This window comes from Lissotriton vulgaris, chromosome 6, assembly GCF_964263255.1.
Source record: "Lissotriton vulgaris chromosome 6, aLisVul1.2, whole genome shotgun sequence".
Lineage (NCBI taxonomy): Eukaryota > Metazoa > Chordata > Amphibia > Caudata > Salamandridae > Lissotriton > Lissotriton vulgaris.
Window position 1 is genome coordinate 1,224,044,946 of NC_141694.1, and position 22,865 is coordinate 1,224,067,810.

The 22,865-nt window shown below is 44.9% G+C and overlaps 1 protein-coding gene across 1 annotated transcript in view; it reads right to left on the reverse strand.

The window, feature by feature from the left end:
* Positions 1–22,865, reverse strand: part of LOC147708652 (uncharacterized) — a 334,370-nt gene that overhangs the window by 130,777 nt on the left and 180,728 nt on the right. Inside the window, exon 13 of the mRNA XM_086925378.1 lies at positions 18,845–18,934. Within this exon, the coding sequence (XP_086781504.1) occupies positions 18,845–18,934 (90 nt within the window). The remainder of the gene's footprint in view (positions 1–18,844; positions 18,935–22,865) is intronic.

Below are 22,865 nucleotides of genomic sequence, written 5' to 3' on the forward strand. Positions count from 1 at the left end.
AACATGTTTTCCATATGGAAAGTAAAATCGCCTAGAATAGTAAAATCTTTAGCGTCAGCTTTTAATTCTAGGAGGCTACCAATGGATTTTGTAAAGGCTGTTCTAGACCCTGGCGGTCGATAAATGAAAAGTCCATTAAAAGAATAGTGGCCATTAAGTTAAATTTTAGAATGTATAGATTCACAGAGTGACCTATGAGGAAGGATATTGAAAATAGTTTTTAAATGATCTCTGGATATGATTGAAAGCCCTCCGCCCTTTTTTAGTGGGAGGTCATGTCTAAATATTCTGAACCCCATGGGTAATACAGATATTAGGTCTCGTCAGATGATGAATCTGCCCAGGTTTCAGTGATAAAGGCCAGATCAATATTCTGACTCACCATGAAGACTGCGAAATCTAGTGCATGCTTAACAAGCAATCTGGTATTGATAAGGGTACAACTACCACTTATTTTAAATTGTTTAGAGGGTGCCTCTGGTAATTTAGTAGAAGCCAAAGAGGTACAATGAAAGTTAGTGAGGAAGAAATCGCAAACCAAGCATTTTGAGCCATTTGTGCAGCAGCGAGGGTCTAACAGAAGACCCAGGCTATGCCCACATAAGGCGTTGATAAAAAAACAGGGAATCCCAAGAATAGGTAATAGGTCCCATAATTTCTGAGGCTAAATTAACAGGGGGCTGGCGCTGAGTGCAATCCGAGCTTGGGTGGGCGCAGATGGGCTTACCTACGGCGCGCCAGCAGCGCGCCAGCAGCGCACCTGGTCCTGCATCTGCCTTAAAAGCCCCTAGGTACGGAAAATATACAAATGCTAGACCGTCACCCACCCAAAATAGCTGCCAGCAAACGAACAAAGAGAAGAGAAAAAGGAACTCTCTCTGTAGACACTGAAGAACACGCGGCGAACCAGAGAGTCAGGCAGAAAATATAGGAGGTAAGATGCTCCCTAGTTGTAGTGGGGGCGAGTATCAAGAGCAACAATCAACCCCCAATCATAGTTTTAAAAAGTTAAAAAGTGCACCGGAATGAAATATACTTTACAAATATTTAAGCGTGAAAGAAAAAAAAAGTGAAAGCACGTCTTACTAGTGTCTTTTAGTGACAATTAAGGCTTGCTAATGAAAGGTTAGTCTCCTCCTCTTTTGTTGGGGGGCTGTGTAGGAAAGATCCCTTTTCGAATGGGTGCCCCCCACTTTTGCCTGATGTTTGATGCTTCTTGACTAAGTGTGCCCTGGGCTCCTGCTAAACAGGTACGCAGGACCGGTGTTCTTTCCCCAAAACGGAACCTTTGCTCCCTCATTGGCACTCTTCTTGACTTCGGTCATAGGCCTGCACTCTCCCCGCAGCTCCTGCTCTTCGTCGCTGCCTGCGGAGCCCCCGGCCCTGTGTGTTCGAGGCTGCTGCCTAAGAGGTTTTGCGATCCTGGTCTAATTGTGTTTACTTGTTGCAAATCTGTTTCCGCCACTCCTCAGCATCTGTCTTTGTTTTAATCTTTATTTTGTTTTATTGTTAATTATTCTGATTCCCTCCTCATCTGTGCCTGCTCCCTCGCACTTCCCCTGTTCCCGCCACTGCTGCCCTGACCCCGCCCCTCTACCAGCGCCTGTTCTCCCGCCTCCCAGCTGAGCCTCCCTCCCCTATATAATGCAGACCGCTGCGCAAGCAGCGGAGGCGCACTCTGGCACGCCTAAGGCAATCCCATCTGTCCCTGATCGCGCCTGGACTGTGCCAAGCACCAGACCCCCTGGCCCTCACGAGGGCCACGACACCCGATGACTCTATGACGTCGTCTTCCTCCACGGACTCAACACTCACCGATCAACAAACTGCTTCCAGGCCAGCCCAACACTCACCAACGGACCCTTCACCTGCCGTGGCTGCAGCTTCACCAGCCACTGAACACCCGAACGCCCCACCCCACCCGTCAGAGCAGAACATAACCACCTCAGATGCGCATACTACTCAACACCCGCTCCGTCCACAAGCACGCCGTCAAACTCTGGGACCTACTCGACTCAGCCTCCCAGGACGTACTTCCCTCCGTTCATCTACGTCACAATGATTTCTTGGAAAACCAGACTCTTTAGCCGTTAGGGACTTCCCCTTGCTTGAATACTGATTTCTCCAAGAACTCAATTATTATACATGAACGTCTATTCCTTAGGGGTTCATTCATGACGTTCATATGCCCGACTTTACGTCAAAGCTGGCATTCCTAAACACCTTCAAGGTATAAATATACCTTCACTTGCTATGACGAAGCACGGTGTGGTTCGGTGCAGTTTGACTACCTACTTGCCCGACGCAGCTCGCTTCAGCAAGTGCCGAAGGAAGCCAACTATCCAGCTAATGCACTGATTAGAAGCTGTCCTCCTCTGCCGCGAAATCCAGCTCCAGTGTTTCTGACTCCCCTTGCGGGGTGTTGAGAAATCAAGTGCGTGAAGGAGATACCAACCTCTCTCATTCTAAGGTATGGAGCTGGTTAGAACCTAGAGAAACCTTTGGCAATTCTTGGCAAAACTAAGCCTATGCTAAAGACCACACTTACTTCCTCCCTCGTTCTAGACCTAGGTTAGGTACATTGGGGTAGGCGTATTTTAGAAGCACCAGTTAAGTATTTTAGCCCGTGTTATTTATGTATGTATTTTTATGTCATTTCACCAGACAATGCTATTACTGTATTATATTATTTTATATTACTGTTTACGCTGTACACATTATACTTTGCATTCAGTCTAATGATTGCATGAGTAAGAAAACTGTTCAATAAACTCCTTTTATTAAAACGCCTGTCTCTCTATTTTCTCTGTAACTCTGTCGAAACGAAGCATGCACGATTGACTGAGAAAATAGTTATCTATTGTTTTGACGACTCTGAAGCTACGTTTTATTCTTGGGAAACAAAGTTGTCATGTTTATGCGGTTGTCAGAAACGAATCCCTTCTTATGTATTCAAGAAAGTCTCTAGTGACCTCTGAGCTAGCTGGCGCTCACAATTAAGTTTAGTATACTTGATAAAGACATACTGACCTCAGTCCTATGTCAAATCTATAGTGTATTTTATTCCAATGCCAGAGCCTATTGGGAATATAGGAACTACACTACAATAGCCATCCCAGATGGATACAAGATCACCAGAAGGGGCCTCACCAACAAACCATGAGGAGGAATCACCATTGTCTTCAGGAATACCCTCAGAGTCTCGACCTGCACGACAGACACCTCCAGTACCGCTGAACACCTGCACTTCCAGATCCACACCCACCCCAACACCACTCTCAGAGGAACACTCATCTACAGAACATCAACGCAACAGTACATCAACGCCATCTCCGACATCGTCGGCATGCGCGCTCTTGCGTCCACAGACTACATCCTCCTCGGAGACCTGAATTTCCACCTCGAGAATGCCGACAACAGCAACTCAGATGCCCTGCTCGATAACCTCTCCAACCTCGGACTCAAACAGCTCATCACAACCCCTACCCATAACGCCGGTCACATGCTCGACCCCCAGCCAGCACCCACGTCACCTTCAGCCACGCCACCAAACTCCACTGGACCGACCATCGGTGCGTCCACTTCACCTTCAAGAAACCCACCACACACCACCACCCACTACGGATCCCCTACAGCAGCTGGAACAAGGTCACGGAAGACCAGCTCATCACCGCCCTTGCTCGAGACCCACCGACAAACATCACCGACACAGTCGCCAGCAACTTCAGGCAGTTGATCGAATACTGTGCCAACATTCTTGCTCTGATCAATAAAACCCTCACACAGAAGCACTGACAGAAAGGTCAGCTCGTTCACCACCGACCTCCAAGAAACAATCGGGCTTACCGAAGACTCGACAAAAAGTGGCACCACGAAAAGACACCAGAAAACCACGCAGCCTTAAGAACGCCATCCACAAGCGCCACCAACTCATCCAAGCCACCAAAAGGACCTCCTTCAAGGAAAACATCAACAACAATGCACACAACAGCAAAGAGCTCTTCAACATCATGAAGGAGCTCTCTAACCTCAGCTCCAGCTCCAATGATATCCCGCCATTGCAAGACCTATGCGACTCCCTAGCCACCTTCTTTCACCACAAGATCGCAGACATCCATGACAGCTTTAACACCAAGACCCTCCCTACAGCTGCCAACACTGCAGACCCATTGCCCCCCAGACTCACCAACCACCTGCTATCCTGGTCCCACACCAACAAAGATCGACACCTTCAAGACCGTGAACACCATCCACTCCTGCTCACCAACCGACCCCTGCCCTCACCACATCTTCAACAAAGCAAACCGCATCATCGCACCCCAACTTCAGAAGATCATCAACAGCTCCTTCGAGACCGCCATCTTCCCGAATAGCTGGAAGCACGCCGAGTTATACGCCCTACTCAAGAAACCCATAGCGGACCCAATTGACCTCAAGAACTTCCGGCCCATCTCCCTTCTTCCGTTCCCGGCGAAAGTCATCGAAAAGATCGTCAACAGGCAACTGACCCACTTCCTCAAGTAGAACAACATCCTGGACCCGTCCCAATCTAGCTTCCGCAGCAATCACAGCACTGAAACTTCCCTCATCGCTGCCACAGACGACGTCAAGACCGTACTGGACAAAGGAGAAACCGCAGCCCTCATCTTCCTGGACCTCTCGGCTGCCTTCAACACCGTCTGCCACCAAATCCTACGCACATGCCTACAAGACGCAGGAATACACGACAAAGCCCTGGACTGGATCTACTCCTTCCTCACCGACAGAACCCAGAGGGTCCACCTCCCCCCTTTCCGTTCCGAAGCCACCAAGATCATCTAAGGATCATCCCTCAGCCCTACCCTCTTCAATGTCTACATGGCACCGCTCCCCAACATCATCCGCTCGCACAATCTCAACATTGTCTCCTACGCCAATGACACTCAACTGATCCTCTCACTCATCAAAAACCCCGTAACTGCCAAACCAACCTCCACGAAGGAATGAAGGCCGTCGCCAGCTGGATGCAGACCAGCCGCCTGAAACTTAACTCAGACAAGACAGAGGTCCTCATCTTTGGATCCACTCCCTCCACCTGGGACAACTCTGTTGCCCAGCCGCACCCACACCCACTGACCATTCACGCAACCTGGGGCTCATCCTGGAGTCATCGCTCTCAATGACCCAGCAAGTCAACACCATCTCCTCCTCCTGCTTCAACACCTTCCGCATGCTCCGCAAGATCTACAGATGGATCGCCACCAGAACCAAAAGGACAGTCACTCAGGCCCTTGTCAGCAGCAGTCTGGACTACGACTATGCCCTCTGCGCAGAAACCACAGCCAAACTCCAGAAGAGACTCCAATGCATACAGAATGCCTATGCACACCTCATCCTTGTCATACCCCGCCACACCCACATTACTGCCCACCTGAAAGACCTGTACTGGCTCCCAGTCAAGAAGAGGATCACCTTCAAGCTCCTCGCCCACGCCCACAAAGCACTACACAACACCAGACGAGCGTCTCACCTTCTACACCCCAAACCGCCAGCTTAGCTCCGCCAACCTCCCCCTCGCCATCGTCCCACACATGCACAAGACCTACATTGGCGGCAGATCCTTCTCCTACCTCGCGGCCAAGACATGGAACACCCTCCCCCCACAGCTGCGACACACCCAGGATCTGCTGACCTTTAGGAGCCTTCTCAAGACCTGGCTGTTGGAGCAGTGGCTGCACCCCCAACCCAACCCCCACTCAGCACCCTGAGACCCTCACAGGTGATTAGTGCACTCTACAAATAAGTTATTTATTGGTTGATTGACTCCGCTGGCCTACATATGAGTCTCAAGTAAAAGGTGCAAGGGGCATCAAGAGAAAGTCTCTGAGGGCTGAATCATATATTTTGCCACCCTCAGAGAATTTCCCCAGAGACCCACAGACTGTCAGTGCAGTCTGTTTACCGGGGGAGACCCTAAAACTACAAGTCGCATATCCACCTAAATACTGCCTGTGGCATAGGCTATTTACCCCTCTAGCATGCCTTATAGCCCTAAGGCAAAGTGCACTATGCCACAGGTGAAGGCTCATTGGCATGAGCCCTGGGCCGATACAGTATCTGTGACTTTCACAGGTATTGAAAGGGCAGTAATGCCATTTTAGACCATGGGATGGGAGTTTGGAACTCCAACCTCTACACCTCCATGATGGCTTTGCTAAAGACTGAGAAGTTTGGTATCAATCTTCTGAGCCCATTAAACCCACCCTGATGCCAGTGTTGGATTTAATATACAATGCACTTAGAGGGCATCTTAGAAATGCCCCCTGAAAAACGACCTAACTCTAGTGTCCTGGCTGAGTGGCTGCTCACCAGCTCCACCCGCATGCATGTTCCTGGACCCCTGGGTCAAGAGCCTACTGCCCTTCAGGTCCTGAAAAAAAGCACATCCTGGGCAGAGGTGCCAAGCTTCCTCCCGCAGGCTGGACAGGGTCCCCGACTGGGAAGCTTCCAAGGCTTGCTGCCTTTGTTAGCTGACCCTGCCTTTTCCTGCTAACAGCAACTGGCCCCCACTGGTTCTAATCCCAACTTTAAGCAGGAGAATCGGCAGGAAAACCAAGATAGGAGGTGAGGTGTTCCCACCTTTACCAACTCCACCCCTCAGGTGAAGGAGGCGAGGCGAAGCACAACTCTCAGTCCCCGCCATCTTGAAGATGGGGGATCCAGCCAACCAGAGAGAGGCTTATGCGCTGCTCCCCCTGGAGAGTGGCATAATAGTGGGTTTACCCACCCCAAGGAAGGGACTCATTGGTCCCGACCTGTACTTACCTGAAACACCCCTAAATGTTGTATTTAGGGGCGACCACGAACTTTGCCTCCTTAGACTAGCAAGAAGAAGAAGGACCGATGAGCCATGCTGAAGGAAGAAAAGGAGAACACCAACCTCCTTAGCCCCAGCCCTACTGGCCTGTCCTGACCTCGATCTGCTCCAGCGGAATCTCGGCAGCAACCGGAGACCTCCCATTGAAAACAAAAGGGCCCCCGATCCCAAAACAGCACCCGACACCTGGCCACCCCTGTGCTGCAGTGGCTGCACCTTTTGTGCTAACTCCAATCCCCCTTTGCCTCGAAACTAACCCTAGGATCTTTGCTCCCTCAACTTTGTGGCTTGCCCAAGAGCAGCCACCAACCAATGGCCCTCTAGCCCCATAGGCCAACGTTGGTCCTCAGCACTCTGCACCCGGCCGCCTTAGTGCAGCTGAGGGTGCTCTTTGAGTGCATCCTTGACCCTGGGGTAATCTTTGTTCCGACCCCAGAAACTCAACCCTCAAGACTGATTGCTCACCTGCAAACCCATACCCTCATTTTCTTTCATAGTATTGCATTGACTGTTTTTCCTCTGGAAATGTTCTAAGTGTTCAGTTGTGTTTGTGTGGAAACCTAAGCCACTGTGTTTAATGTTGAAGTGCTTTACTTACCTTTGTCTAGGAAATGCCCAAGTGTGATATCTAGGCATACCACACTGAGTAGAAAGATTAATCTAGAATGTATTCTCAAGAGTGATCTAAAAAGTAATTACAAAGTAATTACAAATATCTAGTGTCTTTAAATGTTTTATAAACCTGTAACAAATTCAAATTCATCCAGCTTGCATATTCTTATCAGCCTGTTGTGAAATGTACAATTTTACTTACCTGTAACAAGTCCTGCTTGGGTCTAAAAATAAAATAAAACTAAGTGTTGAGTTGTGTTTGTATGAAAACCTAAGCCACTGTGTTTAATGTTAAAGTGCTTTACTTACCTTTGTCTAGGAAATGTCCCAGTGTGATATTTAGGCATACCACACTGAGTATTAAAATTAATCTAGAATTTATTCTCAAGAGTTATCTAAAATGTAATTACAAAGTAATTACAAATATCTAGAGTCTTTTAATGTTTTATAAACCTGTAACAAATTCAAATTCATTCAGCTTGCATATTCTTATCAGCCTGTTGTGAAATGTACAATTTTACTTACCTGTAACAAGTCCTGCTTGGTTCTAAAAATAAAATACAACTAAAGAAATATTTTTTATACAAACAATTGGTCTGAGTTTAGTCTTTGAGTGTGTGACACAATTTATTGGCTGAGTGGGTACAGTAAATGCTTAACACTACCCTCTCATAAAGTCTTACTTCTCACCCACACTACCATAAATAGAGAGTGAGGCATTGTCTATTTATACTTCTGTAAACCTTAGGGGATCCACTGGAATCTGTGCACACTATACCTTACTTTTGTATAGCATATACAGAGCCAGCTTTCTACAGTAGGCAGAGTGGGTGTCCCCCATTAATTCAGGATATCCCTACTAGCCACCATCAGGGTCAAGCTGAAAAAAATAGGGCACAGTGGTCCAGGATTTGTTCACCCAAAATGCCTAATGAGACCAGTTGGGGTGTAAGCCTCGCTTCGTAGCCCAAAACATCCAATATTCTATCACCCACCGTTTCCACTAGGCCCCAAAGTTTGGACATTGCCACCGTGTGTGCATCACGGTGCCTTTCATGCGGCATATCCTCAGGCATTGTTCATCAGTTGCCCGACCCATATGGAACAGGCGGGTGCAAGTGTAATGTGCCCAACTCAGGATTTTGAGTTGGATCAAGCAGTATTGAGCCTGCATCGTGACCTCTCTGGGGTACCCGCACACCTGCCCCCATTCATCAACCTCCCGTCTACCCAGACCCCTCTCCCATCTTTCTCTCAAAGATTCAAGTGATAGAAGGCTGTTACTCAAGAGTGTGGAGTAGAGCCTGGACACTGCAGGCTCTGTTTGGGGGCACCCAGCACCCTTTTTTTTCCATAGGAGATTCCTCTTCCACCTCTTCCTGCAGGCCCCCCCCCATTTACCTAGAATAAATCGCATCTGTTGGTACTTAGGAAACTGACTCCCTAACAGCTCACATTCAGTGTGCAAATCAGTAAACATGGTCACTGCATCTTCCCTCAATATGTCACCCAGTTTAAAGCTCCCCAACAGGTCCCATTTTTGATGTCCCTCTATCTTATGCAAACCACGGAGGATGTCCGAGGCCCAAAGTGTGGTCGCCAATGTCAATCAGCCCCGCCACCCCATTGTATGCATTGCCCACTTCTATGTTGACCACTGTCTCTGTGGTAAGGGGAATAGGGTAGCCCTCCCTCTCCGTAGAGTCAACTGAGGTATCCCTCCAGGGCCATAGCAGTATGGTCTGCCCTCAAGGACAATTCTTGTTTGGCAGAAAAGGCCCAATAATTAACAGTCAGCAGCTGTGAGAGCCAGTAATAGAGCCAGAGGTTTGGGAGGGCAATGTCCTCCTCCATCTGGCGTCCTGTCAGTAACAAGAGGGAATTTCCTTTTATCCCACCGTCCTACAGGAGAACCCTTGTGACATTGTCCACCCTGTGGAAGAAGGCATCCAGGACTGGGAAGGGGGTATTCTGCAGGATGTACAAAATGTAGGTAAATAGATCATCTTATAAAGGGCCACTCACCCCAGGAGTGAGATTCCTCCGACTCTCCACATCCCTCTAATAGACCTATAGGATTTTCACCAGGTTTCCCTGCAGATGCAAGTCCGGTTTGGTGTCACAAAAATACCCAAGTATCGTAACCCCTGGGGCGTCCATCGGAATGGGCAATCCAGAGCCCAGTTCGGGTCTCCCACCTCCATGGAAAAGGCCACCGACATTTGCTAATTAATGCAGAACACAGCATAGGTCCCAAATCTCCAGGTGAGCAGAATTCTCAGCACAGAGCACGGGGGTAGAGGAGGATATCATCAGCATATAGTGAGAGAATATCCTCACAGCCCGGGTCCTTTCGGAGGTCCCATATTTGTGCATCTATTCAGATCCACGATGCCAGGGGTTCAAGAGCGACCGTAAAATGTATGGGTGAGAGCAGACGGCCCTGTTGGGTGCCCTTGGATAGTCCAAAACTTTCAGAGCGGTCCCCGTTGTCTCGTACTCTTGCCACTGGGTCTTTATATAGTAGGCCAACCCAGGATAAGAAATAGGGTTCAAATCCCTTCTTGCGGAGCATGGCCATCATATATGGCCATGTTAGGGAGTTAACGGCCTTCTCTGCTTCCAAGACCAGTAGGGCTCCTGACTTTTGTAGTCCCCTACTGTGTGTCAAGCAGCCTATCAATCCCTGCAGAATATGACTCATGGCCTTGTACGGCATACATTAAAATGCAAGTCAACCATCTAAATGAGGTGGTTTGCTAGATTCTTGGCCAGGATTTTCATTTTTGTTTTAATCAATGAGATCAGCCTATGAGAGGCACAATCATCTATGGGTTTCCTATCCCTATATATCAGAAAAATTGTGGCTTCATGAAGGTCACGCGGCAAGGTGCCCATCTCCCAGGCAGTGCTAAGCATAGAGAGATTGGCTTTGCTGCTTTAGATGTAACAATGTTAAAAAAAAAAGTCTAGAGGGAAGCTGTTAGGGCTCTGGGTTTTGCCATTGCTCTGTTCGGAGATAGCTGTAGCCATCTCACCCTCCATGATCTTCCCATCGAGCGCTTCAACCTGTTCAGGCTAAAACTACTATTCTTAACTGCATATTTACTTAACTTGACTATATACACATCTCTATTTTAGTTGCTCTATCTATAGCTGCCACATCTTCATTACACTTCATGCCTCTATGTTTACATCACTCTGCAGGTTTTTTATTCCATCTATTCTTTCTCCCCTTGTTTCAGTTTGCTAACGTTCTCTTCCTTCTTTCTCCCTCTCTCATTCCGAGCAAACATCTGATCATGAAAAAACTGTCCCGGGTCCCAGAAATGCTAGTCATCACCACCAGCACAAATCTATTTCTTGTACACTACACTTTAATTCATCTTTGGAATGTTGTATGAGTGTTAATTTCTTGCCCTGCTGACCAGGTCCTTTTGTCAATTGAAGGTTCAAACTTCCTGCAGAGATTTTGTTCAGGCTCAATGGTATAGTATTAATGTAATATAATACCTGAACACCTCCTGTAGGGTGATAAATAGTCTGTTTGTAGTATCTGACATTAACCCCTTCCATGCTGGGCCGTTTCCGCCGCTGTGCGGAAAACAAAAGAACAGGGCGGGGCCGTGACGAACCCCAGCCGTCATCAGCACATGAGCGCCGCAGAGCGTGACGGCTGGGGTTCGTCACCAGCATGGAAGGGGTTAACCCCGATTGGGTCCTCTTCATAAAGATGCCTACTTGTTCAAACAACAGAGAATACTCAGTTCTTGGGACCTCGATAGAGTGTATAGAAAATCAGTCTGATTGATCATTTCTGATGGTCATGTAAATAAAACATTCAGGGCCAGATGTAGGAAAGCTATTATCGGTCGGTAACAGCCGCAATCGGCAGTTACTGACCGGTAGTAGCCTTTTCAGATGTAGGTGGTATATTTACCGAATCGGTAAATGAGATGTAGGAAGCACTTTAAAGAGTGATTTTGTGCTTTAAGGATTTGTTATTTACCACCAACTATTAGTTGGTGGTAAATAACGAATACCTGTGTAAATGCAAATCCGTGCATTTACACCTGTGCCATGTGACAGACATACATGCCCTTAGGGCATGTATGTGTGCCACATGTATATAACAACACTATTCAGGGGTGCAACAGGGTGTCAAAGTGACACCATGCCGCCCTTGACTTTTTCCCAATTTTACCGAATCTGTATTTACCGATTCAGTAATTGACATTCATTCCTATGGCCCCCAGGCCCATAGGAATGAATGCCAATTGCCAAATCGGTAAATACCGATTCGGTAAATACCAAAACTTAACGATTCAGTATTTTTTACCGGCTTTTTATCTACATTGCATTTACCGATTAGAAGATACTTAATTGGTCAAATTCGGTATTTTCGAATCAGTAAATTACAATTACCTACATATGGCCCTCAGTCATCTAAATATGGGCAGACATTCTTGGTAATTCAAATGTGCTGTCACTCCTCAATTTCTCTGGATGTGGGCTGAAGGCCTGAAGAGAGGACTTTTAATTTGCATAGAATAACTCGGTCTTATGAAAGAGGTAATGGCAACATCAAAACTGTTAACATTTGATAACCACACTGAGCTGGAGAGGCACCCATGATTTGTTGTATCTTCCTTTCTTTTATTCACTCAATAAGGTCCAACTTGCTATCTCCAACAGAGTTTAAAAGGATTAAACTAATGACAGGATATGACTAAACAAAAGAAATAACTAGTACTATTATTTTTTTTAAAAGGAGTTAATCTGTTGAACAAGGATGGAGTGAACCTACTTCAGATTTTGTAACTGATCATCTAGAGAGTGTACTCCCAGTTGTGAAGTTACACTTGAAAGAAATATTTAACAATTATGTTCTTGAGCTCAGACATTCCAAAAAACAAAACTGCTTATAATATCATTTTTGATTTTTCTCTGTGCATGGCAATAGAGTACTCCAACTGTTCCACTGTGTCTATTTTTTACTCCAATTCCATTATTATTGGGGCCGGAGAATTTTCTTGGCTCTTCCAATGATTTAGCAGGCTACATTCATTAAAGCAAAGACACTTGTGTCATTATTTCAAAGCAAAAGGGTAAGGTGCCTTTAAGGCACCTTACCCTTTTACTTCTTACCCAAGCCCTCAAGGGTATTCCGGGTCGCTCACTTTCTTGATAATTATTTCAAAGCAGCAGAAAATCTGTTGCCACTCATTTACCAACACCAGAAACCAAGCACACTCCTTTGTCCTTTTTTTTTTAGATATTTTTATTGAGGTCATAAGTAAGACACAAAATAACACATTACAAAACAAATCCATCAGTTGGTGGTATGAAAGTTATAAGGCATAACAATCGAGCAATCATAGAGACAATGTAGCTGGATGCACAAAAAAAAGAGTATGATCAAGGACAGAAAAAACAAGGAAAGTAAAAGCTATGGAGATGGGTGGTAATGGCCTACCTGCAATTGCACCAAACAGCCCCTAAACGGTGCCCATATCTTCCTAAGGCAAGCACACCATCATCTTTAGGGATAATCAGGCTCTCCAAGAGCCCTATTATGGTAAGTTCATGCCACGAGAGCATAGCGTTGGGAGCCTCGGCCAACAACCAATGTCAGGCCAGATTCAGTCGAGCTACAGAGATAGCACAGAAAAAACCCACTTAGGTGGGCTAGTACACAAGGTGAATGCCCCAATACAATTAATGTAGGGGCCCACCTCATGATAGTAATGCTAAGCATATTCAGCTTAACAAATACGGAATGCCAGTATTGAAAAATTGCAAGACAAGTGACAAAGATATAAACTGAGTCTGCCCACTCACCAGAACATCGAAAACACTTGAGTCCTGCCTCAAATTAATAATTATTAAATGATAAGGGGTATAATAGAAGTCATTGATAAATTTGAACTGATGAGTTTTAACCCTGGAGGCATTCAGAACTGAATTTGATCAAATATTTGTACGTCTCATTTCATCAGCAATAACTTGGACCCCAAGAGATCGGCTTCACTTATCAGCCAATGTCTGAAAAATATGTACAAATCCTCTGCGAGCACACATTAAGTAATAGATGGTCAGTAACAGTCTCAAATTCTTCAATATTCTAGTCCACTTTTAATCCTTAGACATCCGTTAAGGGATCTGATTCAATCGGTATTCGATTTTCATCCGTACAGCTTCATGAACAGCATGGCTTAGTTCATCAACAATGCAACTTGATAGAGCAAGCAAGGAAGAGAAATCGCTGTGATATTATCTCGAAAGAGAGAAGACACTCACCCTCAAAGAAAGAGCCTAAAGTAAGTATGCAGGATGTCTGACAGCAGTTGATCTAATATCCGTGCAGTTGACGGGTAAAGTTAGGATTAGAACCTATATAAGAAAATGTGTTAAATATTGTAATCACCAACATCTGCATTTTAGGATAGGCCCAAAGAGAGTAAAAAAAAACAGAATCTTAAAATGAGTTTACTTCAAATAGACACTATCGATAATGCCAAAACGTGGGGTGATATTGGATCCCCGAAAGAGAGTAATTCTGGAAACAATCCACCTAGCCACCTTGGTTCGCACCACAATGCTTTCACTAGTCTGGACATAAATGCTGCTAGAAAGTAGAAACGTAAATCTGGTAATTAAAGACCACATTCCAGTCATGGTCGCTGTAACATATGTATGTTAGCCCTAGGCTTTTTATACCCCCAAAGGAACTTTTGCCAGATAACTTCTGTCTGTGTAAAAAGTATTTGGCTAAATATAAAGGTATGCCAGAAAGAGGTATAGGTAGCAAGGGAGAATAATCATCATGATTAAGTTGTATTGACAGATTAGACCAATGTGAAAATGATGCCACTTACTCAATCTCTCCTGTGTTCTGCCGGATAGTACGCCATAATTAGATTCCCTTACATCCTCCCTATTCACAGAGATTTCGGTCTCCAGATAGGTCACCGACTTGACCAATCACCTATCATCCCAAGAAGGGACTTTGATGGTGAGGAGCAGGGTCTTATCAAGGTTTAGTTTGTACCCAGAGATAGCCCCACACTCATTAGCCAATTTTTCAAAAGCTACCTGAGAATCCTCTGGGGCAAAGGTCATGATGGTAATGTCGCCCGCACAGGCAAGCACTTTGAGCTCACGTTGATAGTTCCTCAGCAAAGCATGATTCCTCAGGCTCTTGAGGGCTTGAATTTAAGGTTCTATTTAATGCACAAAGAGCAAAGGTGAAAGTGGACATCACTTTACGGGTGCCACGATTTATCTAAATTAGGTTGGTAGAAGACCCTGACCATTAAACCCTAGCCTTAAGATTCTGGTAAAGCTGTTGAATCAAAGCAATAAAGCGTGGCTCAAACCCTTACACAGCCATAATGGCCCTAAGAAAAGGTCATGAACCCCATTCAAAGGCCTTTTCAGGGTCTAACATGATTGCTCTGCCCTGATTTCCCTGAGCACAGCCTGCCTCAAATGCAGGGATAACAATATTGACATGGGCGGTTGAGACAATTAAGAATTGATAGAGATAGAAGGACGCAGGTTCAGATTAGTTTCAGATACGGGGTTTTATTGAGACAAGTAAAATAACATGCCCGACCCCAGCCACAGCTGACTGTCACCGTTGCTCCAGTTCTCTCCTTCGCCTGGGCACTCACCCTAGAACACTCCCAGCTGTGACATTCCAAATGACGTCATACGCGGTGCGTTCCACAGGGAATGCAGGGGCGAAGAGAAGATAGTGTGGCATGGCTTTCCCCCCCTAAGGTGGAAGATACCACAGCGGTGTTTTCCCGCCCTGGAACAAAACCATGTTGATTTTCATCAACAAGATCAGAAATAACCATTGCTAAAGCTTGTTTCCTAAAATCTAAGTATACATCTTGGGATCAGCATTAATGAAAGAAATAGGCTGATATGAACCACAAAGAAAGGGATCTCTCCCTGTCTTAGGACGGATGACGATGTGCGTCTATTTTTTAAAATTTTACAAGTAATTCAAAAGAGTTGAATAGAGCATGGAGAACCGGTAATACAAGATGTGACAATATAACATAGAAATCCAATGGAACTTGATCGGTGCCATAGGCCTTACCTCGTGCCAGCTAGCCAATAGCGTATTACACTTCAAATACTGATATTTGACCTTCTTGCTTATGCTATTGTGTAGCAGACAGTTTCCGATTATGGTGGACCCAAAGAAACTGGATGATCTGGTCTGTGGAAAGGACCAATTCCTAGTCACACAACCTCTGATAAATGCTGTGGAACTCCTCTTGGATAAGGGCCGGATTTTTCACAATAGTCCCTTGAGAGTTCTTGATCCCAGAAATAACAGCTGCATTAGCACTATCACAGAACCAGAAAGATAACACTCAGCCCATTTCTTCGATAAAGAATTGTGATCTGATATAACCCTAGGATTAATGGAAACTCTCTGCAAATATGGTCACCCTGAACTCACAACTTGTGCAAGTTGAGAAGGTTCAGAAAAGCCATAAAACTCTCTTGAGAGCAGTCAAGACCCAGATCCAATGACATGTAGTTCCAATGACCATGCTCTCATCAAGCGTTTAAGATTTGGAGAATAGGTCTCACCAGAATAATCTCAAGATATTGGGGATCACGAGGGAACAGAAGACCAATCCTAAAGGCTATATAATTTGGTTGTTAACAAAAGCATTTTCTACACTGGGGGGCTGGGACATGGACAGCATGATTCAGAGAGCCCATCGCTATCCATTCTCATATCCTCGTTATTCACAAGACATCCTGATATATGTGTGTAACTTCCTCCTCTCTTAGTAGATAATATGAATGCTCATCCCGGATCACCAGTGAAAGCGGCTGGAGTGGACTTTTTTGTTCGATCAGATTTCTCTCATGAGACTGTAGTTTGGCGTTGGAAGTTGAGAGAGCATATTCCGGTACTTCAAAAGCTTGGAACTTCGGTTTCATTACTGGAGCCAGCAATCCTGTGCATTCAATATGAGGAGCAAATGTATTCACGCATTGAACAGCCTGGGGTGAGGAGCTCTTGACCAAGTCAGTGGTGGGAAATAAGGAGACTAATGGATCTGGTTGATTCTGTTTTGTCTTTTTCTTCTTGATTCTTTTTCCTTGAAGGTTGTTACAGAGTGGTTAACTTAGTTTCTTGGGTACGCCTTCCCTTCTTTTCTTGTTTTATTTCTCTCTGTTAATGGAAGCTTTAGGTCTGCAGGGTCAGCTGACACCTAGGTTAGATTTCATGAAGGTTTCATGAGGGTTCTTCATTTATTAATTATGGATCTGGGTGAAAACATTTTGGGTCCTTTGGGCGGGTGTCTCGGGCGGTCACTGCCCTGCCCCTTTAGTTCTTTTTCCCACATCCATCCTTGGTCTGCGGTGCTCTGGGGGGTAGGGGACTTTATATACTCATGTCTACTGCAGTGCTAGTGGTATTCTTTTGACCGGGGTTGGTCAGCCCTTTTTCTGGGCCTTGCATGGAAGAGATAGGGTTGGAGGAAGGCTGTGTGTTGAGGTGGGTGGCGGGGCCAGGGTCTGGGTCACTTTTGTCTTTATACTGATTTTTTTGTTGGAAATTTTGGTCAGATTGTTGGGAAAAAATGAGGCCTTATGGTTGTGGACGGTAAAGTCAGTACCAATAATTATTCTGTGCTGTTGTTCTCTTTCAGGGTGTGCAAGTTATTCAATCAAAAATGTCAAGGTTTAGCCTGGGGTGTAGTCCTGACCAGCATCTTCATATTCTTTCGTGGAATATCAATTAAATGTAAAATTAATTAAAGAGGTGCTACTCTATCTTCATCCACATTTAGTTGGCCTGCAGTAAACTCAGTTCTTGAATAAACAGGCCTCTCCTCTGGATGATTTCTGGGATGAAGTCCTAACCTCAGCTTGCTTCACTTCTCTCAGAGAGGGATTGCCCTACTGGCTCGGGATAGGTGGATAATGGCTCATAGCAACAGCCAAGAGGGGCCTATTATGTACTATACAATATGTACTCAATTGGGCCTACACTGATGATCCTGTGGTCTTTAATTGTCTGCTTTCTAAGCTACATCAATGGTCAGAACCATTGATGATTTGCGTGGACTTCAACATCATCCTTAACCAGTGGATAGACTCATCTTTTAGTATTCAAAGGCTAAACTCTTCTTCTTCTTCAAGAAGCACCTGTAGCTCAAAAGAAATAGCTAGGGCTGTTTTGTTGCATGTAATGAGATCTTATGCTCTGGTGGATGTCTGCCGATATTCTCAGATGGCAGAACATGGGTTTACATATGTTCCTGCCTCTCGTAAATCTTTTTCTCTGATATATATGTTCCTTGCTAGCCAAGCTCTTATGTCCCATCGTGGGGCCTGATACGAGTTTAGCAGTGCAGCGTCGGTTTCGCCCTGTAGCTGCACCACCAAACCCGTGGTCAGGCCACCCGCCCGATTACAAGTATTTCTTGTGTTTGTCGGGCTATTATTTGACGTTCTCATGGCAGTTCCTTCGATAGTGGGCACCACAATGGGAACGCAAAAAACAGTTCCTGCACGGTATGGCATGCAATGACAATGCCGTGCAGGAAATGGGGTGCATGCACACAGGGGGCACATGTAGTGCTCCCTGCATGCACCCCATGTCCCTGAGGCACAAGGCGGCCCTTGAATGAAATGCAATGCTAAAAAGAAAGTTGAAATAACACCTTATAGCCTGCCCGTTATGACAGATCATATGAATAAATTTAAATCGAATCATGTATTTTAGAGAATAAAATTAAAATATGTATCTTTTGTTTACGATGGATCAGTAGTATTTCATAGCTAATCAGAGTTTGTTTATTTACAACTGATTTGGTATCACCAGTAATCAGACAGAATAAAGATGTGCTGCCAAAAAAAGAAGCTCTGTAGACTGGTCATGCTAGGACTCTTTGCCCGGCTTAGAGGATACCCTTTTTCACAAGAGAATCTTATATATTTATTTTGGGTTCAAATTGACAATTCATGCTTGTATTTTAATTCATGAAGCAAGCAAGCAAGCATCTTGCCACTCTTCTGCATACACATAGCAAAGATGTGAATGGCTATCCTGCAACAGGACTTTTCGCTCATTAAAGCATCTCATTATTTCTGCGTATCTCTAAATTGTTGTGGCAGCAGTTTACTTCGTGAATGTTCAGCTTCAAGATATTTCATCATAGTGGAGCTCAGCATCCTGAATTGCATATTCAAAATTGGACGATGTCCTTCAGATTTCAGCTTTAAATGTGTGTCATACAGCTAACATGTATCAGAAATGCATCCATGGAGGATAAAGGAAACACACAAATGTATAAGTAATTCCCCCCTCTGACGTCCCATTTTACTTACCCAGTCTCCTTCACAATTGTACAGTATGACACTGAACATCATGTAGCTGCTCCTCTGTGTAATTCGGGCTTGGAATGTCCAGACTCTTAGCTGTAAATACACAAAAAAGAGAGCCCGGCACAACCCAGTACAAGGCCCACCTTCAGTAACCGCCATCTCTGCCCTCCACAAATTATCCCTCTCCTATCACTAGACCACACTTCCCAAATCACTCAGCTTAAGTAAGCAATGGCTACATAATCATCAAAGTTGTCTTTATGACTTCATGCAGAATAGTAGATGAAATAGATGAAATAACATTTACCTGGAATGCTATTGGCATCAGGAATCTTTAAAGATTCACTAACTTTTAATAGATCTTAACATTCAAAGAGAATCCCACATCATCTAGATATAACACACTTATGTTGACCTTTGCACTTTAAAGCAGTACCCTCAAGGGAGATGTTACTGATGCTCCAATTTGCAAAATATGCAGAGGGCACAAGGTTATCACTTTGCAGTCATAACTTCAGTTCTGCAACATTCAGTGCATCCTAGAAGGTATGGATATTACCAGGACAAACATGGCATTCCATTTGTCCCCTTTATGTGGGGTCACTAGTGACAGGAACGTTTAAAACCGCCAACACAAAGTTCAAGGCAAAACAGAACTCTTACAAGCTTATTGTATCCAATGTAAATTTCTATTGTTGGGACACTGCTGCAGATATGAAAATCACCACGTTGTTGAACAATCAAGCAATCAAGCCAAATATTATGTTTCAGGTAGAAAGTACTGCAAGGTCACTGGAAAAAATGTTCTTTGAAAAATGTGTCCCAAGATAAGTGAGCATGTATAGCAATGAGTTACTTTTGGTCAAGACATTATTAGAAAGACAAGGAAGAGGTGAATGTTAGGTGCCATGCTGAATAACTACTCTAAAGGCCATTTCTTCATCGCTAGCATTGGAGGACAAGGGAAACATTCAAGACATAGTTCCAACTCAATTACTAGCATCTCCTCTCACCTACCATTACTCCCCCAGCAGCATGATGTATGTGCGTAACCATTTGGGTGCTCCCATGTGCCATTCCACCTGTGGCAGGCCAAATGGGTAGCTGCGAAAGATACCAGAAAACAGGCATTAGGCAAAAAAGACTTCAAAAGCTGGCTGCACTAAACATTATTACAACCTGTCTCCTCTCAGATCAGTCTAGAGACCCAAATCTTGGATAGGTAGAAAGATAATCACTGGGCTTTAGAAAAGGGAATAGGTTTTACCTGTATTGTGATTTGTCTAGAAAAGGCAGCTTTTATCATTTCCTGTAGTTTGAATATCCACAAATGTCAGGAGAAGACTACAGCCTATCTCTTGCTTGAGATATATCTAAATGTATCTCAATCTCTCTCTCTCTCCCTCTTTCTCTCTTTCTCTTTCTCTCTCTCTCTCTCTCTCTCTCTCTCTCTTTCTCTCTCTCTCTCTCTCTCTATCTCTCGCTCTATTTTTTGTTTGAGGACAATAAAAAAAGAAAAATCCTACATCTCCGGTGGTTCGTGAATTTCTGTTCGGAAGAAGCAATCGCAACGAAAGACGGAGCATCTCTATTGTATTGTCAACAAGTCTCTCCATCCGACTTCCTATGGCCCGAGGGAATTGGTGTACACACTCGGCGGAGCACGCCGAAATTTTATCCTCGTTTCTTGCGACAAAAACGAATATATATGTATTGGATTGCTGGCTGAACTTTATGCACAAATAAAGCACTGAGAAATGTACCAGTACACTCATCGTCAATTGGATATATATATTACCTACTGGCGGTCGCCAGTAGGTAGTTATAGTTAGGATTTTTTTCAATGTTAAATCTCAAAATTCTATTTGGAATAACTTTGGCGCCGGATGACGAATCTGCCTGAAAATTTCCTCAAAATGGCCTCGCGGCGCTCCGGTCCTTCCCTGAAAGTTTGAGGGGGATGCGTCAAGCGGGGGCCGAGATAAAAGGGGGTCCCAAAATGCGTTTTCACCATGTTAATTTCCACAGGGCGGTCGATTTCACTTTTAGCCCGAACGGCTGAATGGATTTCCACCAAAGTTGACAAAATTGTAGGGACTGGTAGCCCGATGTGCCTTTGCTATGTCTTAAGATATGTGCTCCAGTGGATTTTTAGTAATTTAGGTTGAAAAAAATATATATATCTAGAGCCGCGCCCCGGTACGCGCACCGGGGAGCGCTCAAAGCGCGCCACGCGACTTGCATGCGGAAAGCTGATTGGCTCTCAGGTGTCTGTAAACATTCGAAACAGTCCGCAGCAGCCGCCATCTTGTACCTCGGTAGGATTGAGGTGGAAAAAATCAAAGGGGGAAATGAGCAAAAGGGGGCAGGGTACACCCCCCTGACCCCCTAGGTTTGTTGTGGGGGTCATAAAAGGGCCCCACAGGGCAAAAAAAAATTGTTTTTGATTTGCGCGGGGGGAGCGCCCGGTACGCGCACCGGGGAGCGGACCATGTAGAAAAAAGAATGGCACTTTTTTTTTTTAAATAGAATTTTTCTATAAATTGGAGGTAGTTCTGAAAAGAACTTTTTTTTGTTTTTGATGTTTTATATTTTTTTATACTTTTTAAAACGATTTTATATTTTTTTTGGATTTTTTTCAGGGGAAAAACAAAAACAGGGATTCAAAAACTGCTCAACAGGAGCAACAAAAATGAGAAAATTTAGGGACGGGGAGAGCATCGGTGTTCCTGTCTCTTCATTGCAATGAGTTCAACGCTCTGCTCTCCTTAACAAAGTAGTTCGTCACAGTCCACGCATAAAAATGTTATGCCTGCAAAGACCGGCTGAACGTTAGGGACCATTCTTGCACGTGTTCTTCCTGAAGGTGTTGCTCCACCAGTGGAGGTGCTGCCCCCATCTCTTCGTGCATTCTCTGCCAGCTCCCTGACACTCTCCCTGGAATAATTTTTGGGGTGTCTTCTTTTGACATGCCTAATTAAATTGGCATTTCCAAAGCTATATTTTTTTAGAGGATTGCCTCTGGATAAAATACTGCCACATATTTTACAAATTACTTTACTTGCATTAACTTTTTTTTGTCCTTCAGGGATGTCATAAAATTTCCAGATAGAGTGGTTCTTTGTTTTCTGGTGAGGACGGTCCTCCTGCACAAATCCATCTGAATCACTGCTGGATGACTCCCTTGCAGCCATTGCTGTAGATCAGGAAAATTAATGAGTAGAGAATTGACAAAACACCTCTTGCTCTCTCCAAGTGCAAATCAATAGTGAGCGAAATGGGTTGGTTTCTCAAAATTTAGAAAAAAAAAAATATTGAACCAATGAAAAGTGTTATTTTCAGGTCACATGAGCAGGGGCTTCATCATTATGAAACAAAAACTGTTATGAACCAATGAAAAGTGTTATTTTCTGGTCACATGGCCCGAAGCGCTTACGCTGCGCGCCCCGGGGCGCGCCCCGGGGCGCGTCGCGTAAGCGCGTCGGACGTCTACGTTGCGCGATCATATTCGCTCGAGTGCTTCCGGGTTCGCTTACGCCGTGCGTTTCACGTGGACGCGGCTACGCGATACTTCACGATCATGTTTTCGTTCGCGATTTTGGCGCTTACGGGACGCGCCCCGGAGCGCGCCCCGGGGCGCTTTATAAAAGTACGCTTTTCGGGGCGCTCCCCGGGGCGCGCACCGGGACGCACCATAGCAAAAAAAAAAAAAAGAAATTGGGAAAAATAGTAGGGATTGGTAGCCCAATGTGCCTTTGCTATTCTCAAGTGGTTTTTACGAAAATTAACTTTGAAAAAAATATTTATTGTGCTACATTGGGCTATATATATGGTAGAGCCCAAATGTAGCCCAAATGTAGCCCAATGTAGCCCAATGTAGCCCAAAGATGGCCACCAGAGACAAAAAAAGCAAATGTAGCCCAAATATCAGCTAGATGTAGCCCAACTGTAGCCCAATGACAGAATGTACCAGAGTGTTCTAAAGAACAACTAGAGCGCTAACAGTCTTACTTATAAAGTGAGA